Raw genomic sequence first — 23081 nt, forward strand, 5'->3', positions numbered from 1 at the left:
CGCACTCCAATGTTCTTGCCTGGAGAATCCCAGGGACGCCAGAGCCTGGTGGGCTGCCATCTACAGGATCACACAGAGTCAGACACGACTGAAGTGACTTAGCAGCAGCAGCTAAACCTTGTACATGTAGTATAGGTCTTTCCAAAATCAAGAGCTGATACCCACACTCATTTTTTCCTGATTTATCTTCCTTCTTAGGATCTCCGTAGGTGAATATCGTTCTCTACAGAGTAGATAACTATGTAATACCCAACACACTGGTTAAAGTCCTGGACTTAATAATACAGAACTGTTGGACGAATAGATTATATTTATTTATTTTTTTAAAATGGCTAATTTACCATGATATTTTAATTTCTTAGAGACTGTCCATGTTACATCTGTACTTGATTCTGTCATTTGTGACACTAATGAATTTTTCTTTGTGATTTCTTTAATAGAATATGGTTTTGACAAGTTACTAATATTAAAGCTGTATGTAAAATAGAAGTGATAATAATACTTCCTGTAAAACAACTAGTGCTTTTCCTTATACTTAGTAACTTTTAGTTTCCTTTTTCTTTTCTTCTCTAATCACATTTTAGTTGTTTCATTATATAATAAAAGAAGAGCTTCTGGGACTTCCCTGGCGGTCCAGGGGTTAAGACTCCATGCTTCCAAACCAGGGCGTAGGTTTGATCCCTCCCTGGTCAGGTAGCTAAGATTGCACTTGCTGTGTGGCATGACCAAAAAATTTAAAAATCTTTTAAAAAGAGGAATTATGTTCTGTTCAATTCACATTCCTATCCTACAGCTTATTCCTAATATGAGCACCTTTTTTCCATACTGGAACATTCCAGCTACCACTCACATCCTTTACCTTGTAGCCCCTAGGACCACTGTAATGTTCTCTTACCTAACTGGAGCCTGTCACCTCTATCTTCATTGATTAAGTATCGATCCCTGAACTAGAATATTTCTCTCTGTATATAGTCCCCAGCCCAGTACATAATTCTATTTGATTCACTGATCAAAAAAACATAACTTTGAATAAGCAACATGAAAAGTGATACAGAGTTCCATTCACAGAAGCAGCTGAAAGAGAGTAACAAACCATTTTACCACCAAAAGAGAACAGAACCTTAGGAAAGCAAGAAATGGCTAGAGCTTCTCCTGCAAAGGAGGAGAATACATGAATTTTTGCCAAGTTCCTCCTTTTATCTACCTGTAGGTTCTTTAAATAAATCATTGCTCTCTTATGTTTTCTTTCTGGGCTCCTTTCCTGGGGGGAATAATTCTGATGGCCTTCATGCTTCCAGTTCTTACTATACCATCCTCAGTGTTCCTTTCCAGACTTTTCTCTCTGCAAAGCCCAAGTAGGTCCAGCCTCCATAAGGACAGATTAGTGTTGACTGACACTAGCAGGACCCCAGTTCATCAGTATTATATTCTAAGCTTGTGCTTTATTGCATTTCAGATTTCTTCATTAGTTATCACCAAAATTTGTTCTAATTTCCAGGCCTCCCCTACTTTTCCATTCCTTCTTTCTCATCTCATGTAATATTTCCTTAACAGATTTCCTGTCTAGAATCTTATTGCAGTCTTTTATATACAATGGTTAGAATAATCCTCAAGTACTGTTTCTCTTTGGGGTTTCCCTGTTGGCTCAAATGGTTAAGAATCTGCCTGCATGTGGGCAACGTGGATTTGATCCCTGGGTCAGGAAAATCCCCTGGAGAAGGGAATGGCTACCCACTCCAGTATTCTTGCCTGAAGAATTCCATGGACGGAGAAGCCTGGTGGGCTACAGTCCATGGGGTTGCAGAGTCAGACATGACTAAGCAGCTGACACTTTCACTTATTTCACTATTTCTCATCGTATCATTTTATTTGTGGTATCATAGTGGGCTTCATTGTTTATCAAATGAAATCTTCTAGCTGACCTTTAAAGGCCTTTCTGTTGCTGCTGAAGTAGTTTTGTAAGTACTTTTTAAGAGTTTTTTTTTTAACCTCCACTTTATTTTAGCCTTGTAGTTGAGGGTAGATTATGTCCTTGCCTTGGTGTTCTTCTCACAACTGAGTCAGTACACAGTAGATTATCAAAATATGATGGATCAACTGAGAACTCTTGATTGATAAGTCAAAGTGTACATTACACTGAGGTGATTATCTTCCCAGAGTTGAATTAACTCGGGTGAATCATATTAATTTTCAAGTTAAATTTGATAGAACTAATAAATATGCTAAATAGTATGGCTTCTGATTGCATTGTATTTTTATTTGGAAAAAAACTTTTACAGAAGGATTACACATAGACTTGTTTATTCTAGGCATTTACCCTATAAGCTATACATCAAGTAATGACCTCATAAGAAATTTTAAGTCATCTTAACCTTTAGCCTTTGATTTTCTATAAAAAAGTTTGCTTTGTTATAATATTCAAAATAATGCAAAAAACATGCCTGTTTTTCAGAATATTCAAAATGTAGTTTAAAATCCTATTTAGTGTATTTCTTTTTGAAAAAAATAGTAAATAAATATGGTTTTATAAATTTTCATTTCAGTTGCTTTTGCCAAGAGTAAGTTATTTGACGTTGGTAACTGACAAAGTGAAAAAGCACTTTCAGAAGGTTATGAGACAAGAGGACATTAGTGAGATATGGTTTGAATATGAAGGCACACCACTGAAATGGTGAGTGAATTTTTCTGCATTATTAAGCATTGAGTATATGATAGCTTTAAGAAGATATAGTGCCTTGAAGCAGTTTTTTAAAAGTTCTGTGCAAGAAATCACTAGTCTAGCTCTATAATACAGTGGATTTTAAATCAATGCTAAACTATTTTATTGGAAATATTTCTGCCTTCTATTTGGATGCATAGGACAGATTTATATATTTTCATCAATAGATTTTTTATATGACATGGTAATAGTATATTTGGTTATTTTTTTAACATATATTTAAAATATGAATAAGTCACTCTGTGATACTATTCAGTTTTGTTTCTGTCTCTAAAATCTTTATAAACAGATCTTTATATACACATGATTACCTGGAGGGACATCTTTCAAACTGATTGCCACATACAGTTGACCACTGTGCTATGTTGCTTAGCTTTGGTCTAGTAGTTAAAGTATATTGATTTCCTTTTTATGTGAAAAATAATTTTGATGATATATCAGAGTACTATTTTTTTCAGAAACATCTAAAATAAATATCCTTTTTCAGAAATATACTGAAAATAAATCCCAAATCTGGGCTTATCTATCTACAGATGATGTAATTTTGTGCTTCCTCTGTTACCGGGAGCTTTGGTCATTGTGCTTCCAAAAATATTTAAGGAAATTGAAGAAGTTACAGGAAGAAGAATAAAATGACCCAAGATACGCTGAGATGTAGGTGCAGTTAAATGAAAAAGGTACAGACTGAGTCAAGCTTTAAGTGAAATACGAAGAATAATAGTTTAATAATGGACTTGCTCTCTGAATTTGGGAATAGTAAAAAATGAAGAGTTTTAAAAGAGGCTTAAAGCAAATAAAAGAAAGCTAGTAGGTATGTAATAAGTACAACTGTCTTGAATCCAAGGATCATTTAGAAATAAGGAGTGAACTTTTGGAACTCACCTTGTGCTGATTAATTTCCAAGAGTAGTTAGATTTCTCTTAATGATTCAGAAACATAAAAGGTAATATCTTGTATTCAGTCATGGGTCACGTCACTAACCTTTTTTTTTTTTTTGGTATAATGTCCATTTTTTAATCAAAACAGAATACGGATCTTCATAATCACATTATCAGACTCATGACTCTTGAATAATTCTAGACCTCAGGCAGCATAGATAAGTCAATGTTTTCTGTTTTCTTTTTATTTCTCAGAAGAATTGAAGGTTTTGGAATGGGAAGGTGGCTTAAAAGAAGTATAAGAGCAGCAAGGATCAGGAGAGTAGAGGGAAAGGAAGGAGGGGGAAAGATTGTGGGTGAGTAGCAATAGGATATATCTATGTTCTTGACAGTTCTATCTATATTATAGTTGGATATTGAAATTGTATTGCTTAATGTGCATTAGTTGTCGATTTGGAAAAGGAAATGTCAACCCACTCCAGGATTCTTGCCTGGGAAATCCCATGGCCAGAGGAGCCTGGCGGGCTACAGTTACCAATTACCATAAGAAGAACTGATGTGACTGACCGTGGGCTTTTTAGTTTTATCATTGTAAAGCATGGTTTCTCAACAAGGGCTGTATTGACGTTTGAAGCCAGGTAATTCTTTGTTGTGGAAGGGCTACTGTGTATGTTGCAGTATTTTTAGCAGCAGCCCTGGCCCCTACCCTCTATTGCCAGTTGTGATAATAAAAATGTTGCAGGGCATGGGATGCAAAACCACCTCCAATTGAGAAACTTTGGAAGAGATGAGAAACTTCAACTCAGCTTTTATAGTAAATGGTTATTACGTCTTCATCTTTCAGCTGCTATTTTAATTCATCTTGTGTGGTGGTTATTTTTGTATTTGATGTGATTTGTCTTCTGTAGGTTTGTATTCTATATATGATATCAGTAAATGACATTTGGTCCCATTTCTCCCTGTTACGTTGTCTTCAAGATATGTGTTCCTACTTTGTCATTATTTATCCTTTCTGTAAATCTTTTATTAAAGAGCAAAGTTATTTTTCCCTTTAGAGAGCTTATGTGAATGCAGTTGTGTTCACATTGTCTTCATTTTAGTTTTGGGGGTGTTAACTTTTTATGTATGATGTCAGTTTCATAACTATGTCTTGTGCACTCATTTAATGGCTATTTAAAAAAATTTTTTTAGTTTTATTTATTTATTTTGGCTGTGCTGCATCTTCATTGCTATGTGGGCTTTTCTGTCATTGTAAGAGCTGGGGCTACTCTCTCATTGCTGTGTACAGTCTTCTTACTGCTGTGGCCTGTTCTTGTTGCTGAGCACTGTCTGTAGGGCACGTGGGCTTCAGTAATTGCAACACGTGGGCTCAGTAGTTGCAGCTTCTGGGTTCAAGAGCACAGGCTCAATAGTTGTGCCCTATGGGCTTAGTTGCCCCGCAGCATGTAGGATCTTCCCAGATCAGGGATCACACCCATGTCTCCTACATTGGCAGCTGGATTCTTTACCACTGAACCACCAGGGAAGCCCTTTAACTGCTTTTGATACAACGTTTCCTTTAGTATTGTTAGGTACTCTGTATATTTGAGGAATGAATAATTTACTGAGGCATGAATGTAATCCAAAGCCTCTGGACTAAGTTCTGACCTTTTCTCTTTTTGCTCCGAACCATAGCAGTTTTCTCCTATGTGATAAGAGTTATTTTCCTGGAAATAGGCTGTCAATATCTACCTAGCATTTAAGCAGTGGGCTTCATAGGATAGGATAATCATTGTAGAGAAGCTGCTACCACTGAAGCTTTTTAAGACTTGGACTTTTGAGACCATAATGATGACTAAAGAGTAGAGGGGGACTTCCCTGGTGGCTCAGTGGTGGAGAGTTGGCCTGCCAGTGCAGGAGACACAGGTTCAATCCCTGATCTGGGAAGATACCACATGGTGCAGAGCAGCTAAGCCTGTGCTCCACAACTATTGATCCTATGATTTAGCACCTGGGAGCCTCAACTGCTCCCAGCCTGCACATGTGAGCCTGCACATCCTAGACCCTATGCTCTGCAATGAGAGAAGCCACCACAATGAAAATCCCGAGTACTGCAATGAAGAGTAGCCCTCTCTTGTCACAACTAGAGAAAAGCCCACGCAGCAATGAAGACCCAGGACAGCCAAAAATAAATAAATAAAATTATTAAAAATTATCAAAAAAAGAGTAGAGGAACATTTATTTGAGGAGGATGATGATATCTGCCTTATGCTTAATTCTTTGGAGTTTTAAGTAAATTCAAGTGAGAAAGAAAACCAAATACCAGTTTAGACAATTCCTAAAAGAAGGAAGAAAGTATAAATTGATATTCTTTCTCTCTATAATAACCCTGTCTCCTATTTATATTAATTATTTTGCAGATATTTAATCATCTGTGTGAGGTGCTTGAGCAGGTGCTTTGTAGCTTAAGCAGTGGCTCAGAAGAGGTGCTAAGTAAATGTTTGTTGAATGAATAAATGAATCTAAATAAGTTTTTTATTGATAAAACTTAGACTCAAATAAATAAAATAACTTACTCAAATGAGCAAGTAGGACCATATATTGAGGCTCTCAGTTCAGGGATCTTTTTGCTATATGTGGTGATAATTCTGTTAGTTGTTATTGTTTTCTCTGATTCTGTATGTTCTAATTACATTTTAAATTCTGCATATTAGAATAGAAAAATATTTAAGAACAGTGGTATGCATATACTGAATACTTAATACATTGTCCATTTGTAAAGAGGTGCCGAGGAGGCTTTATCTGTTTAGTGCTTTATCCTCTATATTCTTTATGTCTTTAATGTTTAAAAATTATATGGGAAATGAAAAAAGCTGATCTTAAGTTAAGGATCTCTTTCTTAAGAGTATTTGAGTTTATTAGTCAGCAGAGGGTGCTCTAACATTACACTGTAAGAGATAGTTTTTTAGAAGAGTCAGACACAACTGAGTGACTTTCACTTCACTTCTTGTTACCGTAACTCGTGTTCAAATTTGTTACTTTTATATTAGGCTTATTTTAAGAGAAAAGATCTTGGTTCTTTAAAGAATACTTTGTTAGTATATCCTAAAGTTAGATCTTAGGCCTCTAGGTACAAAATTTAGAAAAAGTTCTCTGTCAGCTGTAAAACATGTCTCTACTGGGATATTAATGTTTTGTATAAATTGACTTATTTTCAAGACTGACTGTTAGAAATAAGTTGTTGAAACTACCTTTTGTATTTAAAGAAAAGCAACAAATACTGATGTAGATCTGAGGTTGTAGACATACTATATCCATTGACTCAGAATTTAATACTGTACCTATGTGATTTCAAAAGTGAACTTTAACAAAATAACTTTTGTAAAAAGGCTCTTCTCTTAAATCTAGTCATTTTTCTAAGGTGAATTTTTAGAATTTTATAAATTATTCTGTAAACTAGATTTTTGAAATGTGGCTTACTTATTAGCATTTTACACTTGTAATATTCCTTTAGTTGGTTATTTCTGTACTTTTTCATGCAAAAGAATAGACTGAGAAAGCTGAGACACACAGTGCTAGCCTGTAATTGTGTTTGTACCACAGAGAAAGGCAAAATAGATTGTATTCATTAAATTACTTTGGTTTGCATTTGAGTTAAACCTTTTTTTATTTATTAAAATGTAATCCTGTTTTCAGTGAATCACTAATGTAGCAAACTTATGAATAGAATGCATTTATTTAAATGAAATGGAGTGGGACAATAGTGCTCTAGAATGTAGGAAACATTCCTTTCAAAGCTAGTCTTAAAATACTGGTTTGCTATCTAATTCAGATGTTTAGACTAGAATGAGCACCCTTGGCTGACCTCAGAGCATACCTGTTACTGCTATACCATGTACAATACGTCCATGTGTTTTACCAGTAATAAAAGGGTAAAGAAGCAACAACTTATGCAGAAAAATTGTTAATTCATTTTGAGGATTGAATTTAGAAAAGGCTAGAGCAATTTAAGGAAGAAAAAAAAGAATAAAATGTGAAAGTAGGTGTAACACTATTCTGGTGCAGTCAGTTTTTACTGCACAGTAGATTGAACCTCTCCTGGTTGTGTCTTCTGGGTATATTCAGGTTCAAGTCCTCACTACTTCCTTTTCTATTAAATTTAGGTTAAACTGGCAGGAGTAGCGATGTAACAGCCAAAAGGCTACATTACAATTTACTCATAGTTACGGCTTATGTGGTTTCTGTATTATAGGTTAGGAGCCTGGAAAATCCCATGGACGGAGGAGCCTGGTAGGCTGCAGTCCATGGGGTCGCTAGGAGTCGGACACGACTGAGCAACTTCACTTTCACTTTTCACTTGCATGCGTTGGAGAAGGAAATGGCAACCCACTCCAGTGTTCTTGCCTGGAGAATCCCAGGGATGGGGGAGCCTGGTGGGCTGCCGTCTATGGGGTCCCACAGAGTCGGACACAACTGAAGCGACTTAGCAGCAGCAACAAAACTATATAGACTGTCCATTTAGAAGAATTGTGCAAATTACTACTTTTGAAATTTTTGACATAAATCAGATTATAGTGTAAGAATAAGTCAGTACTTTAACTGTTATCCAGTTCTGTTTTTTAGATTTTCTTGCATATTAATAGATTCACCAGAAATAAGGAGTCTTGGGACCAGTTAATTCAGGTGGTGTATTTGTTTGGAGTTAGTATACTTGCATCAGAATCATTCTGACATAAACAACTGCATTGATGATCCACATATGATCTGTATACTTTGACAGTATATATAAGTAAATAGTTATTTTATTCTTATATTTTTCTGGCTTAGTTTTATTTTTAATGTTTGTTACAGGTTAACTATTAGATATTGTTTTATTTAGAATGCTTTTTGGTAATATTTTACAAGTTTTAAATTTTAATATATTTTAGAAATTATCATACTTAAATTTCCATCCTAATCCTTAGTATATCAAGAAAAATCATCATCATTTACTCAGACCAGTAAACTTTATATGTGTGTGTATATATGTATATTTAAGTCACTTTATAAATAATTTAGAGAAGAATAAAGGAATGGTGTATAATAACTTTATTAGAAATTTTACTAAGCATTTAAATACAGAAATTCAAATTTTTGCTCCATGTTTTCGCTGGTTTTGAATGTATATATATCAAAAATGGGCAGTGTCCTCAATGCAAATAACTGCTCATTAGTTATCAAACATTCAAATAGACCTCTATGAGGTTCTAACTTATCATTACTTCTGGCTCTTTGTGCGCTTAACAGCAGTGCTTTGCAAAATTATTAAAGCCTTATATCATGATTATATTGTAAAATAATTTCTTTTTTATATGAGTAAACATTCAGTCCAGTTCTTTTTAATTTCTACATCATCTAATTCCTTCCAGTCATCTTTGTTTACAAATCTGCTTTTAACATTTGCCCACTTTCTGTCAGAGCAGGAGGAGAAGGGGATGACAAGAGGATGAGATGGTTGGATGGCATCACTGACTCAATGGACATGGGTTTGGGTGGACTCTGGGAGTTGGTGATGGACAGGGAGGCCTGGCGTGCTGCAGTTCATGGGGTCACAAAGACTTGGACTGAGTGACTGAACTGAACTGAACTGTCAAGAAAATTGCAGAGTACATATAGCATTAAAGATAAGAATACTGACACTCTTGCTTTTTCAAAAATGAAATAGTTTAGGTTCTACTCATAAATACTATATGAAGAAATACTTTCTTTGATTATGTGGATAAGAATGCCATATGTCCTTAGAAATACACTGTTCATTCATTAGTTCTTAAGTTTTATAAAATTCATTGAAAGGATATTATCTAAAGACTCATAGTCTGAGATTTTAGTTAAATGATCATTTTACCAATGTCATTAAAATCTAAAGTACTGGTTTGTGTCTCTTTGCAAAACTCTTCTGATTTATCTAATTGTGTAGTCTTTCTCTGTCAATATAGGTGGAAAATAAGACATTTTGAATTTTCACCTGTGTTAATGAGAGCTGAAAGCAGACTCCAAAGATGAGGTCTGCATCCTTATTTTATACTTTGTTGAAATACGATATAATGTTTCAGGTGACAAAGTAAGAAAATGGAAGAAGGATAATTATTATATCTTTCTTCTAGGTATAACATTATTCTTCCATTCTTACTAATCTTATCAATCTTTTTTTTCCAGTTAGGAATAATTGATAATGATGAAATAATTCCTGGAATGAAGTAGCAAAATTTTTCAAGATGGAGGAAAAAAATAAGATCACCAAGATATCACAGTATACCTTAGATTTATAAAAAGGTCCAGTGAATTCATATGGCAATTGCTAATCTTATTCCCTTTTTTTTAAGTGAGTTTTCATTGTGAGTTTTGGAAGACTTTTAAGAAAGAAAGTTATAAAATATTAATCTTAAAATAGTTATAACTGCACAGAAAAGAAGTTCACAATCTAATATTGGGCCCATTGAATTTTTATTGGTATAACAAGGGTTAACTATTCTATGGATCTTGGTTTATGCATTCAGCAGCTCTTATCTACCCTGTTTGAGATTCTGTGCACTTACAGGTTTTTTTTTTTTTAATATTGAGGGTAAAAAATAATTGATCATTGAATCTTACTACATATAACTTGTATTCTGACTCAAATACTTTTTTTTTTTTTTTAAACTTTACAATATTGTATTAGTTTTGCCAAATATCGAAATGAATCCACCACAGGTATACCTGTGTTCCCCATCCTGAACCCTCCTCCATCCTCCCTCCCCATACCCTCCCTCTGGGTCGTCCCAGCGCACCTCAAATACTTTTTTTTTTAATTATACTTGATTTTTAAATGGTATTATAGGTTGTTTTAAAATAATATTTGATTTAACTTAAGAATTTGTGTATAGTTCCATTTTTGAACAGTAGAAAATGTGTACGACACTGAATTGCTAGTCATTTTATGGGCTTATTGGTGAATCTATCCAGTAGGTTAACTATGTGGATGCGTGCATGCTCACCCGCTTCAGTCACGTCCAACTCTTTGTGACCTCATGGACCGTAGCCCGCCAGGCTCCTCTGTCCATCACATTTTCCTGGCAAGAATACTAGAGTGGGTTGCCATGCTCTCCTCCAGGGGATCTTACCGACCTAGGGATCAAACCTTCATCCCCTGTGTCTACTGTGTTGCAGGTGGATTCTTTACAGTTGAGCCACTGGGAAGGCCCATAGAGTTGGGAAGACAGTATGCTCTTTTAGTTTAAGTACCCACATTCATTTTTAATCTGATTACAGATACCTCAGAGGGACGTGAAGACTTAAAAAAGGTCTATTTTGTGAAAATGTATGGCGTTACATAGAGCTTGTACAATTTTAAGAGGTCAGAGAGAAGGACAAGAAGTGTATAGGATCTATAACTTGTTTATAGTGCAGTATTTTTTAAATTACTGTTTTTATTTCAGTTTTTAACTGAGGCTGGATTTTTTTCCTGATTTCAGAATTTACTAAAGAAAGCATGCTGTAATTTAGTTGATCCAAAATAATATTCATTTCTAGTTTTGAAAGATTTGTGTTAGTTACTGACATTCAGTTAAAAGTTTGAGGGTTTTATAAAGAGATATAACACATACATGACTAAAACTACTCACTGTTTTATTTTACTAGCAAGGCATTCATCCTGAATGCATTTTAAATAAAAATATGATCTCTAATGACTGATGATTTTTCCACAGTTATATTATGTAGATTATAATTTTGTTTGTATAGTAGGCAAACATAAATACTGTTAGTTAATATTTGAATTTTGGTCAGGTAATACATTTGGGTCACTCATTTTGAAATAAACTGATGTATTTTCAAAGTTTTCCGCTCTTAAACCTAGGAGTAATTCACTAATATATTATGGAGGAAAGAACAAGGCTGTGCATAAAACCAAGCAGTCCTCTATTGGCCTTTGCTGGGGGGATTATTTAATTTTGATAATTAAGTTACTTTAGATTCTTTAAAAGGGTGTAAAAAATAAGGTTTGTTCTTTGAAGTCTGCAAGATCTGTATTGTTAACTTGTTTGATACTAAATAATTTGCTTCCCTGTGAGTAATGATTATATTAGGAAATGTTCTCTTATTTAGAAGTCGCTAATTTATTTATTTTTTTTTAACTTTAGATTTAGGTTATAGAAGAATATTCAGTGACTTTAGAAAATATTGACATATTGTTACATAAAAAAAAACCAGGTTACAATAGTTTGTAAAGGATAAGCCTAATCTATATTTAGAATTATTTGCATAAAGAGAAGATTAGAAATTTATATGCTGTAATGTTAATAGTAATAAGTACAAAATAAGTGATTTCATGCCCCTTTAGGTACTCTTCTCAGTTCTTAAAATTGTAAAATTTAAGTTGTTTTAAAAAAAAGCTCATCATCCAAAATGAATACTGATATGATAATTAAGTGTTGCAATACTGTGACATAACAGTGCTCATGCCTGATAAAACGTTTCTTAGTACAGTTTCATTATGTATATTGAAAATTCCCTGGGGAATGAAATGGCTAGGGGGGAATAAAACCCTGATGCCTGAAAACTTGCCATACTAGCCCAAGCGAGTAACTGTAAAATATCACCTTCCTGTGATTTGTGGTTAAAGTCCCCTAATACTTGATGTTAAAATGTACTTGAAATTTATTTTGCATTTGTAGTTTAACTTTAAATATTAATTTTTTCTTATAATGTACTCTTTAATTTTTAGGCATTATCCAATTGGTTTGCTATTTGATCTTCTTGCATCAAGTTCAGCTCTTCCTTGGAACATCACAGTACATTTTAAGGTATAGTCTATATAGCATATTCCATTTGTCTCATTTGTGGTACTACTTAGTAAATAGCCTTAGAGTAGAATTTTAAGTTGTTATGCTTTCCCATGATACTTTTATTTGCTAAACTACCATTTGTGTTTATGTGTAAGATGTCCTTCGATTTCTTTTTAACTTTTGGCACAACCATTTAAACATTTAATGTATGAGTGCCTGTTCTTTATTGGAGCTAGACACTCCATGTTTGAAATTAAATATTTTGGAATTATTTTCATTAAAAAAATCTCAAATAGGGACAGCAAAATCCAGAGTGCATGTAGGCATGAGAATGGGGAAGGAGGCAACCTAACAATGAGTAACTCTAAGGCTGTTTTGATGGAATGAAGAGAAGTGTTAGGAGACAGAAAGCCAAAGACTTGATGTAAGTCTGTTTTGAGAAATATTAATTCCTGTGGTTTTTCAAGATTCCAGGCTAGTTTTATTGTAACCTAATTTTGTCTCGGTCTTTTATAAAAATCTCATCTCTCTCTCTGTCTAACCACCCTGATTTTCCATACCCTACCGCATAAGCAGTTCACAAGTACTGCTGAAGGACAGGACCCCTTCTATTAGTTGATCACTAGGCAGTGATTCTCAAATGTGAGATATAGTGGGAGCGAAACATGTTAAGAGTTTGAAAAGTCATTTAGAAGTCTGATTTGCTTTGCATTAGGGACACTTGCCTGGCAAATCCCATGGACGGAGGGGCCTGGTGGGCTGCAGTACATGGGGTCGCCAGGAGTTGGACATGATTGAGCGACTTCACTTTATTTTTTCACTTTCATGCATTGGAAAAGGAAATGGCAACCCACTCCAGTGTTCTTGCCTGGAGAATCCCAGGGACGGGGGAGCCTGGTGGGCTGCCATCTATGGGGTCACACAGAGTCGGACACGACTGAAGTGACTTAGCTGGGACACTTACTCAAAGTGAGTGCCCAAAAAAAAAAAAAAAAAAAAAGTGAGTGCCCAGAGGCTTTCCATATCTTTCTAAGTTGCTTTCCTTCCCATTTTTCTAAAATTGAATTTGTGGTTCGTTGACATTTATTTCCCTAATATTTGGACTAAAATGCTTTAGATAGCACCATGTTCCCACAGACATTAGTTACTATGAAACCATACAGAGGGAGGACATGGTTCTGGTATACATGAGTTTCAGTTACTATGAAAAGCCAAGTCTGCCTGTATGTATAATAATTCATGTTCAGGATAGTATGAATGTAAAACTACTTCAAGCATAAGTGTAGAGGTTCCATGTTGCCTAGCAGGTCTTTCCCATTATGTTGCAAAGTAATTCTGGTAGTTAGATTATGTGTGTGTGTGTGTGTGTCATACACTAAAAAACTTTGAAATCTAGGTTAAGATACATCATACCTACCTGTTTATTTATTCATTCAACTAATACTCAGTCTACTGTGGACCAGCCAAGCAGTGTTCTAGGAGCCTGAGATATATGAGTGAAAAACACAAAAGACACTCACACACATTTTATGGTACCTAGCTGGCATTGGATTCTAGGCTGTCTGTAATTACTGATTGAATTAGTTGATGGATTGTAATAATGATAGGAAAGGCTTAGAATCTTTATGATTGGTTTACCATCATGTCAGATTTTAAGAGATTTTATATAGGGTAATGTGAAAACATTTGGAGAACATTTACCCTTAACTTAGTAAACAAATATATTCCAAATAACCAGTGCATGATGTTGTAAAATTATGCATGTGTAAAAGATTCATTCAAAGTACATGATTAGCATCAGTAATTTTAATGTAACAGAGGTCGAATGTTTATTGATGTGGTTTCAGATACCACATTAATGTTATAGTAAATTGCATACTAAAAACTACTGGGTTCTAGTCTTCAAAATGGTCAATTTAAAATGAGTTGTATATGAATTATATCTCAGTTTTTTTTTTTTTTTTTGTAAAAAGACACAATGGTTAGTAATTTTCCAAATTTGGAGGAGAAAACACAAGAAAACACAATCTAAAGCAAATAACTATATAGAAAAATACACCTAGGCACATTATAATCTTTGAAAGCCAATTATAAACAGAAAATCTTGAAAACAGCCACCAAAAAATGACACATAAAAGAGAACAGTAGGTAAACGATGGCTGACTTTTCATCAAATAGTGGAGAACGAAGGAAAATGGAATGATATGTTAAAGCACTGAAAGAAGCTATGGGCAAGAATGAAGAGCATTGGAAATGGTAAATAAATGATAAATAGAAAAGATGACCTTTTCTTTAAAACAGAAATGACAGTTTAAGGTGATAATAGTATATTTTGGGCTTCACTGGTGGTTCAGCAGTAAAGAACCTGCCTGCAGTGCAGGAGACGTGGGTTCAGTCCCTGGGTCAGGAAGACCCCCTGGGGAAGGAAATGGCAACTCACTCTAGTATTCTTGCCTGGGAAATCCCATGGACAGAGGAGCCTGGCGGGCTATAGTCCATGGGGTCGCAAAGAGCCAGACAGGACTTGGTGACTAAATCACCACCGCCAATATAATTTTAAGGAAGGGTTAATATGTGTAAGTAAAATAGGTGACCACATTTGTCTAAAGGATGAGTCTGCAAAATCCTCACTTACTTACTTGTGGGTCCCAAATAAAAAGAAATGCAAGAGGCAAAATGATCATCTAGGAAGTCTTTACAAATAGCTGAGGAAAGCAGAGAAGTGAAAAGCAAGGGAGAAAGGGAAGGATATACTGAACTGAATGCAGAGTTCCAGAGAATTGCAGGGAGAGATGAGAAGGCTTTCTTAAATGAACAATGCAAAGAAGTGGAGAAAAGCAATAGAATGGGAAAGACTAGAGATCTCTTCAAGAAAGTTGGAGAGATCAAGGGAACATTTCATGCAAGGATGGGCATGATAAAGGACAGAAACAGTCAGGACCTAATAGAAACAGAAGATACTAGGAAGTAGTAGCAAGAATACTCATATGAACTATACAAAAAAGGTCTTAATGACCCAGATAACCATGATGGTGTGGTCACTCACCTAGAGCCAGACATCCTGGAGTGTAAAGTCAAGTGAGCCTTAGGAAGCATTAAGTACCAACGAAGTTAGTGGAAATAATGGAATTTCAGCTGAGCTATTTAAAATCCTAAAAGATGATGCTATTGAAGTGCTACATTCAATATGTCAGCAAATTTGGAAAACTCAGCAGTGGCCATGGGACTGGAAAAATTCAGTTTTATTTCAATCCCGAAGAAGAGCAATGTCAAAGAATGTTCAGGCTACCATACAGTTGTGCTCATTTCTCATGCTAGTAAGATTATGCTCAAAATCCTTTAAATTAAACTTCAACAGTATGTGAACCAAGAACTTCCACATGTACAAGCTGGGTTTAGAAAAGGCAGAGGAACCAGAGATCAAATTGCCAACGTTCATTGGATCATAGAGAAAGCAAGGGGATTCCAGAAAAACATCTGCTTCATTGACTATGCTAAAACCTTTGACTGTGTGGATCACAACAAAATGGAAAATTCTTAAAGAGATGGGAATACCAGACCACCATACCTGTCTCCTGAGAAACCTGTATGCAAGTTAAGAAGCAACAGTTAGAACTTCACATGGAACAGTTGACTTAAGATCATGACATCCTGTGCCATCACTTCATGGCAAATAGAAGGAGAAAAAGTAGAAGCAGTGACAAATTTTATTTTCTTGGGCTCCAAAATCACTGATGATGGTGACTGCAACCATGAAATTAAAGGACACTTGCTCCTTGGAAGGAAAGCTATGACAAAGCTATACAGCATATTCAAAAGCAGAGACATTACTTTGCCAACAAAGGTCCATATAGTCAAAGCTATGGGTTTTCCAGTAGTCAGGTATGGATGTGAGTGCTGGACCATAAAGAAGGCTGAGCACCAAATAATGGATGATTTTGAACTGTGGTGCTAGAGAAGACTCTTGAGAGTCTCTTGGAAGCAAGGAGATCAAACCAGTCAATCCTAAAGGAAATCTTTCCTGAATATTCATTGGAAGAACTCACGTGGAAGCTGAAGTTCCAATATTTTGGCCACCTGATATGAAGAGCCGACTCATTGCAAAAGACCCTGATGCTGGGAAAGATCGAAGGCAAAGGAGAAAAGGGCAGCAGAGGATGAGATAGTTAGATGGCATCACTTGCTCAATGGACATGAATTTGAGCAAACTCTGAGAGAGAGTGAAGGACAGGGAAGCCTGGTGTGCTAACAATCCATAGTGTTGCAGAGTGTCTGACAAAACAACTGAACAACAGCAAAGAAGAAATCACAAGGGAGGTTTTAAAGTATTTCAAGCTGAATGATAGTGGAAACACAACATATTAAAGTTGGTGAGAGTCACCTAAAGCAGTGCTTAGAGGGAATTGAAAAACTTTGTATAGTACAAAAACACAATTTCTGATATCAGGAATGAAAAATACTACATCCTGTTAAGTATTAATAGGATAGTAAGAAATATTATGAACAACTTTATGCCAGTAAATTTGATAAATGGATAAATTCAGTAAAAAGAAGTAGCAGATACGAATAGCCCCTAAATATATATATATATATAAAGGTTGAATTTGTAATTTAAAAGAAACGTTCTCACAAAGTAAAATTCCTTGCCTAGTTTCATGCGTGGTAAATTCTAGCAAATATTTAAGGAATTAAACAATATCAGTCCTTAGACTTTTTCCAGAAATAGAAGGGGAGAGAATAATTCCTAACTTGTTTTACAGGCCGTAGTAAAGATATTAAAAGAAAATTGCAGGCCAACATTTCTGATGAGCTTAGATGCAGACACTCAGAAAAATACAAGCAAATCAAATCCAGCAACGTGAAAAAGGATAATACACCGTGACCATGTTATAATTTCCCACAAATACAAGAGTGACTCAACTTTCATTGTCAATGAATTGATGTAAATTCAACACATTAGCAGAAAAAGTAGAGAAATCATGATGTGATGAACATATGCAAAAAAAGCTTTTGACAAAATTCAGTACCCATTTTCATCAAAACTCTCAGATTTATTTAGGGTGGAGATTGAACAGAACTTGATGGCCGGTGGGAAACAGGGAGGAGGAGGACTCAGCGTTACATGGAAGATGATTTTTTGTTTTGCTCTATTGTCATAATACAGCTTATGATACTATTATTAATAGATTGAATGGACTCTCCCTCCCCCCCACTCACTTTGTAAGTAGTTTCAATTTAGTGTTTCATTTAGTATTATTTGGTTATTTCTAATATGTCTGGACATATTCCAGGCTGCCTGGATTAATATTTTATCTAAAGGACACAGGTAATATTACATAAGTAAATGGAACCTTTCAGGGTAAAAGTGAAATTAGATATAGTTTATCAGGATTCTGACTTGGAAGATAAATGAAAGCAAGTAAAACATGGTGTTGAAGTTGCTGCCTTTATTTGCAAGAATTTGTTTGGACTGACAAGATTATGTAAGAAGAGATTTAGAAATGTAATGTAACAAATAGAGATTCTGCTTGTAATTTTATTGTGAAGCTTTCAAAAAGAAGATTTCCCGCCCCAGCGCAAGGTCATCATGGGAAGAAGAGCATTTCATAAAAAGGATCTGAGGGGTTTGGCCGAGACCTTTGACGCTGTATTCGTGGCAACTGTTAATTCAGCTGCTATGGCTGCCTAAGCATAGCAGGCTGTTTCTGCTCTCGTGCTTCCCCTGAGTTCACTAGAGTCCACCTCTCTCCTACATAGAGATGTAGGGCATTCTCTGTGGAAGGGTAGGTGTACAAATACGCACTCTCTTGACAGACCCCTCTCTTTTACTATAAAGACTGATTATTTGGAATTGTCAGCTATTGGTTATAGGTGTCAGCATTAGAAGTTTAGAAACCTGCAAAGCAATGGAAGTCTGGGAAAAGCAAAACCTCAGTACCATTCTGGTTGTAAGAGCCATTGAAGGAATTAGCAGCCTGTGCTGATGCAGCAATAAAAAATGGTGGGATTTTTTTTTTTTCCTCCTGATTTCTCAAACTGGTGGTTTGAGAGATCTAACTCCTTTTTTTTTTCATAATCAGGTTGCATACAATTTTAAGAAATTCTAACAGTTTTTAAGCTCAACTAGGTCTTCCCCTGGTGGCTCAAATGGTAAAGAATCTGCCTGTAATGCATGAGACCTGGGTTCAGTCCCTGGGTCGGGAAGTTCCCCTGGAGGAAGAAATGACAACCCACTCCAGTATTCTTGCTTGGAGAATTTCATGGACAGAGGAGCCTGGTGAACTATAGCCCATGGGGTCACAGAGAGTTGGACACAACTGAGCGACTAACACTTCAACTTTTCAGGTCATAATTCAGACTACATGAAAACAGTCTTTTTTTGGAGTATGAACTTTTATATTTTCTGCCACACATTCATAACCAGAATGGATAATTAGCAGCACAGTGAACTGTATAATATCTGAATAAAGCCCATCTAATTTTATAGATCAAGTATAACAAAACTAAACATTTTTTTAAATAGCAATAATTATCATAATGCTTGTCCACTTGACTGTAATAGAATTGATATGATATGCACTCAATTCTTTGTCCTGGTCCAGAAGCCAGGGTAAATCCCTTCAGTCTAGCTAATAGAAAGCAAATATAGCTGACTGTAAAGTTGCTTGAGGCATGGACACTCTCTGTTGCCCATATCTCTCTCATCTTTTAGTTTTGTCTGTCACGCATACTCTTTTGCCTTCTCGTTGTTACGAAATTTTATATTTTCTCCTCTTCTTTGCCTTTGTGTGCCTGTGTCTGAAAGCATCCATCTTAATTTTTCATGGGCTTCTAGTTCAAGAGCACTGTGAATCTGGAATCCTTTTGTACCTAAGAGAGACAATTTGGTTGTCTCAGCTGTTTCCTTCTGCTGTAATGGGTAGTTATATAGTGGCTCATGTTTTACTCAGCAGAAGCTGTGAGCCTGAACTCTGTGAGAATAGAGGGAGATGTGACTGATTATTTGTATTTTAAAAATGTGATTTAGGAGATAGCCATAGGTAATCAAGTGCCTTTTCTTTTGGTAGGAAGGCATCTGTGGTAAATTTCCTTGTCATTTAGGAGCTATCTGTGACTTGGGTAATTTGAGTGTTTTCTGTTAATACAATAGCTTGAGTAGGCTGTAACTAAGTGCTATTTTCTGCCATTATTATTTGACTCAATTTTTATTAAAGGACTTATAGAACAATATCTTGTTTTGGTAAGATAATGTTTGAATATAATCATTAAATACATATTTAGGTCTTAGGGAGGAAGTGGTATTGCATAGTGGTTTAAAAGCTGGGACTGTTGAGTCAGACTAATCCTAGCTCCACCACTTGCAAGCTGTGCGATTGTATTTACTCCCAGAGCTTTATATTTATATATATTTTTAATCTGTAAAATAGCAATAACTAATGTTTACCTCAAGAGTTGTTATGAAAATTATATAATCCGTATTAAAAGTCTTGGTACAGTGTCACATACTAAGTGTTCTATATTAGAGTTAGCTGTTATTGTTAATATCTTTTTTTTTTTTTGGTGAAAAGTGCATTAGTCATCTCATTTACATAAATGCTATTTGTCCAGTGATCCTTGCCTCAACTGCCTAAAAGATTCAGTGAAGGTAAAGAATGTAAATTTAGCTATTTGACCTTACATTTTAACAGCTTTGTTAAGCTCTAATTGACGTAAAGCAAATTATACATGTTAAAAGTGCACACTTGGATAAGTTTATACCACAGTTTATATATTTGTTTACCTGTTGACATTTGGGTTGTTTCCTGTGTTCTTACTGCTGCAAAAAAAGCTGCTATGAACATTAATATACAATTCTTTGTGTGGACACATGCTTTTATTGGTCTTAAGTAAATACTAGTTACAGAATATCAGATGATAAATGTTTGTTTGCTTTTTTAAAGAAACTACCAGCCTGTTTTCCAAAGTGGTTGTACCATTTTGCTTTTCCATCCTCATTCTTGCTAGTACTTGGTACAGTTGGTCAAAAAGTTGTTGGGTTGGCCCAAAAGTTCGTTCAGGGCAGGGAAACTGAGACAACTTTTTGGCCATCCGAATATTTTTAGAATTGCTCTTTCATATCTTTTTTCAAGTTGTATAAATTCATACCATATCACACAGGCATTAGAGAAAGTCAGACTATGCCAGATAGCTAAAGATTTTTAAGTTAACTTTTAAAATATTTGGAGTTATGTCAAAATCTCTATTGTGAAGGTATGAGGTGGTTTGGTTAAAATATTGAAAAATTGTGGAAGATAACAGTTCTTGAGGCACTAATTTTGTAATGTGCATACCTGTTTAATATGTGTATTTTTTTCTTTTGATAGAGTTTTCCAGAAAAGGACCTTCTACACTGTCCATCTAAGGATGTAATTGAAGCTCATTTTATGTCTTGTGTGAAAGAAGCTGATGCTTTAAAGCACAAAAGTCAAGTAATCAATGAAATGCAGAAAAAAGATCACAAGCAACTCTGGATGGGTTTACAAAATGGTAAATATAGCAGTGTTTAGTTTCACAATACCACTTTATGAAGTATGAAGTAACTGTATCCTGTGAGTAGTTGGTACATCTTAGGGTTGGTGGTACAAGTTTAAATTGCAGCCTCTGTGCACAAAATTTCACAAAGAAGCTACCTTTGGTCACCCCTTACTTAGCTTGTACTGTTCTAGCATCCTCTCTTCCTGAATTTCCTAGCATTAGATTGCTTTGCCCATGACATAAGACAGGATAAACTTCCTGTTTTTAGCTTCTGGAAAAAGTGGCCTTACTTATAGTCATGATCTTTCTGGAACTGTAACTGAATACCCTCTGAATGTACCAAAATACCTCCACTTGTGTAGGGGCACAGACTCTAGTCTCTGCTTTCTCAGAACAGTAAGCCTTGCTTTGTGCTCAGATTCTCCCTTTCCTGGCTGGGATTTAGAAAATACATTCCAGGGAAAAGCTGAGGGCAGTCTGCACCTTACTGCTGTGTTCTCTGTCTCTTAGAGATCATAGTTCCTTAACCTTGCCTACAATTGATTGCCCTCCAGTGTCTTCACACAGTTCTGTGTACAGGCACTTCTCACTTTGCATGGGTCAAATCTGCATGAATTTCAGTTAACATGCTTTAGTTAAATAATGCAAGTTCTTCAGTGATTATGTGACAGCAGATACACGTCATAATCAGTGACCAATCATGCCACTCCTTTCAGCATCTTGTCAGTGAATGGTCCTTATACAGCTGTTACGTTGTTCACTCACAGAGCAGGAAGCATTGTTGCTTCCATGTATCCACTGATAAACTCCTGTAACATTTGTAAAACTGGATTACTGAAAGGGGGAATTAGCCAAGAAAGATGAAAGTGTAGCAAAGAAACAAAAAGTGATAGTGCTGAAAGTGAAATTTGAATGAAATGCAGTGGAATTTTAGAATATATAACTGTGAGACTCTTGACACTACCAGATTGAGGGACTTCAGAAATGCAGCCATAGGAACTTAGTTTAGGCAAACTCTTCCACACACATGAGTGAACTGGTTGTGTTGAAAAGGATGAAATTATCCCAGAGGGATTGATGCTGGCAAAAATATCTCATTAAAGGAACAGGGATATTTCTGACCTTGAAAGTGCAAGTAACATGTTTGAAGTTGATCCAAACTTAGAAAGGAGTATGACAGTTTGCCAAGGTTCAGGAAAGATGCTTGCTTGTAAGTTATATGTCAAGAAAGCAAGCACTGTTTAAATTGTGCTTGAGTTTTACAAATAAAGTCCTTCAATTCTCCGTGTTCCTAATGTTTTAATTGGTGCACTATAAATAACACAGCGTACTAAATAAATATTAGTTTTCTTTACTTTTTTCATTTTCCTGTGCCTTTATAACCATCAGAGTTTTTAATGTTTTGACAGTTTTCTAAAAGGTCATAGACAGTTGTACATTTTCTCATTATTAGGATCACTTTGCATGGTTTCATCTTGCATGATCACTTTTCCAGTTGTGTACTACTGTGCAGAGCAAGGACTGTCTATATTTTTCCCATCTTTGATAGTTATTGTACCAACTTGGCACAATAAGAAAGCTGCTCTTTCATGGCAACAACTAGAATAAGAGAAACCCCTCTTACTCCCTTAAAACAAAATAATTGAAAAAATATGATACAGTTTTGTCTTTTGTACTGCATAATTACCATGTCAAAGAGATGTCTGTAGTTATTTAGTATTTATTAAACTTTCATTATGAAAACTGCAGGGCATTGTCTTTGACTTCTGTAGTACAAAAGGTATATGTTTTATGACGTGTCCTATAAATTTTCTCGTTTATTTCAAGTTTCTTATATTTGATCCAAGTTACATGGAGTTGCTCCTTAGTTTTGTATTTGTGCCTCTCGTATGTATCAGTTAGGTTGTAAGCTTTGCAAAAGGAAGGCACCAGGCCTTTCACCTCATTTGTATTACTGAGTACATATATTCTTACTAAGTGATCAAAAGAGTTTACAACCCCTTAAGAAGGAGTACTTTTTCTTTGTCCTGACTGGCTGTTTGTAGATGAAGTGGCGTTTCAGGAGGCTTATGAATAAGATTATTTAAATGCAATAAGACAGAAATATCCTAAAGAGAGAAGGGATCTGAGAGTAATTTGGCTTCGGAATATAAGTAAATAATGTAGATAGACTTTTAAATAGATGTTCTT

General features: G+C 35.4%; 1 protein-coding gene across 11 annotated transcripts in view; it reads left to right on the forward strand.

The window, feature by feature from the left end:
- Positions 1-23081, forward strand: part of ATG5 (autophagy related 5) — a 152827-nt gene that overhangs the window by 17722 nt on the left and 112024 nt on the right. For 6 of the 11 annotated variants that reach the window (XM_024996697.2, XM_059889749.1, XM_024996699.2 and 3 more), the window contains 3 exon segments: positions 2544-2671; positions 12317-12395; positions 20741-20903. In XM_024996697.2, the coding sequence (XP_024852465.1) occupies positions 2544-2671; positions 12317-12395; positions 20741-20903 (370 nt within the window). 11 annotated transcript variants of the gene reach the window in all.

Source organism: Bos taurus, chromosome 9, assembly GCF_002263795.3.
Source record: "Bos taurus isolate L1 Dominette 01449 registration number 42190680 breed Hereford chromosome 9, ARS-UCD2.0, whole genome shotgun sequence".
NCBI lineage: Eukaryota > Metazoa > Chordata > Mammalia > Artiodactyla > Bovidae > Bos > Bos taurus.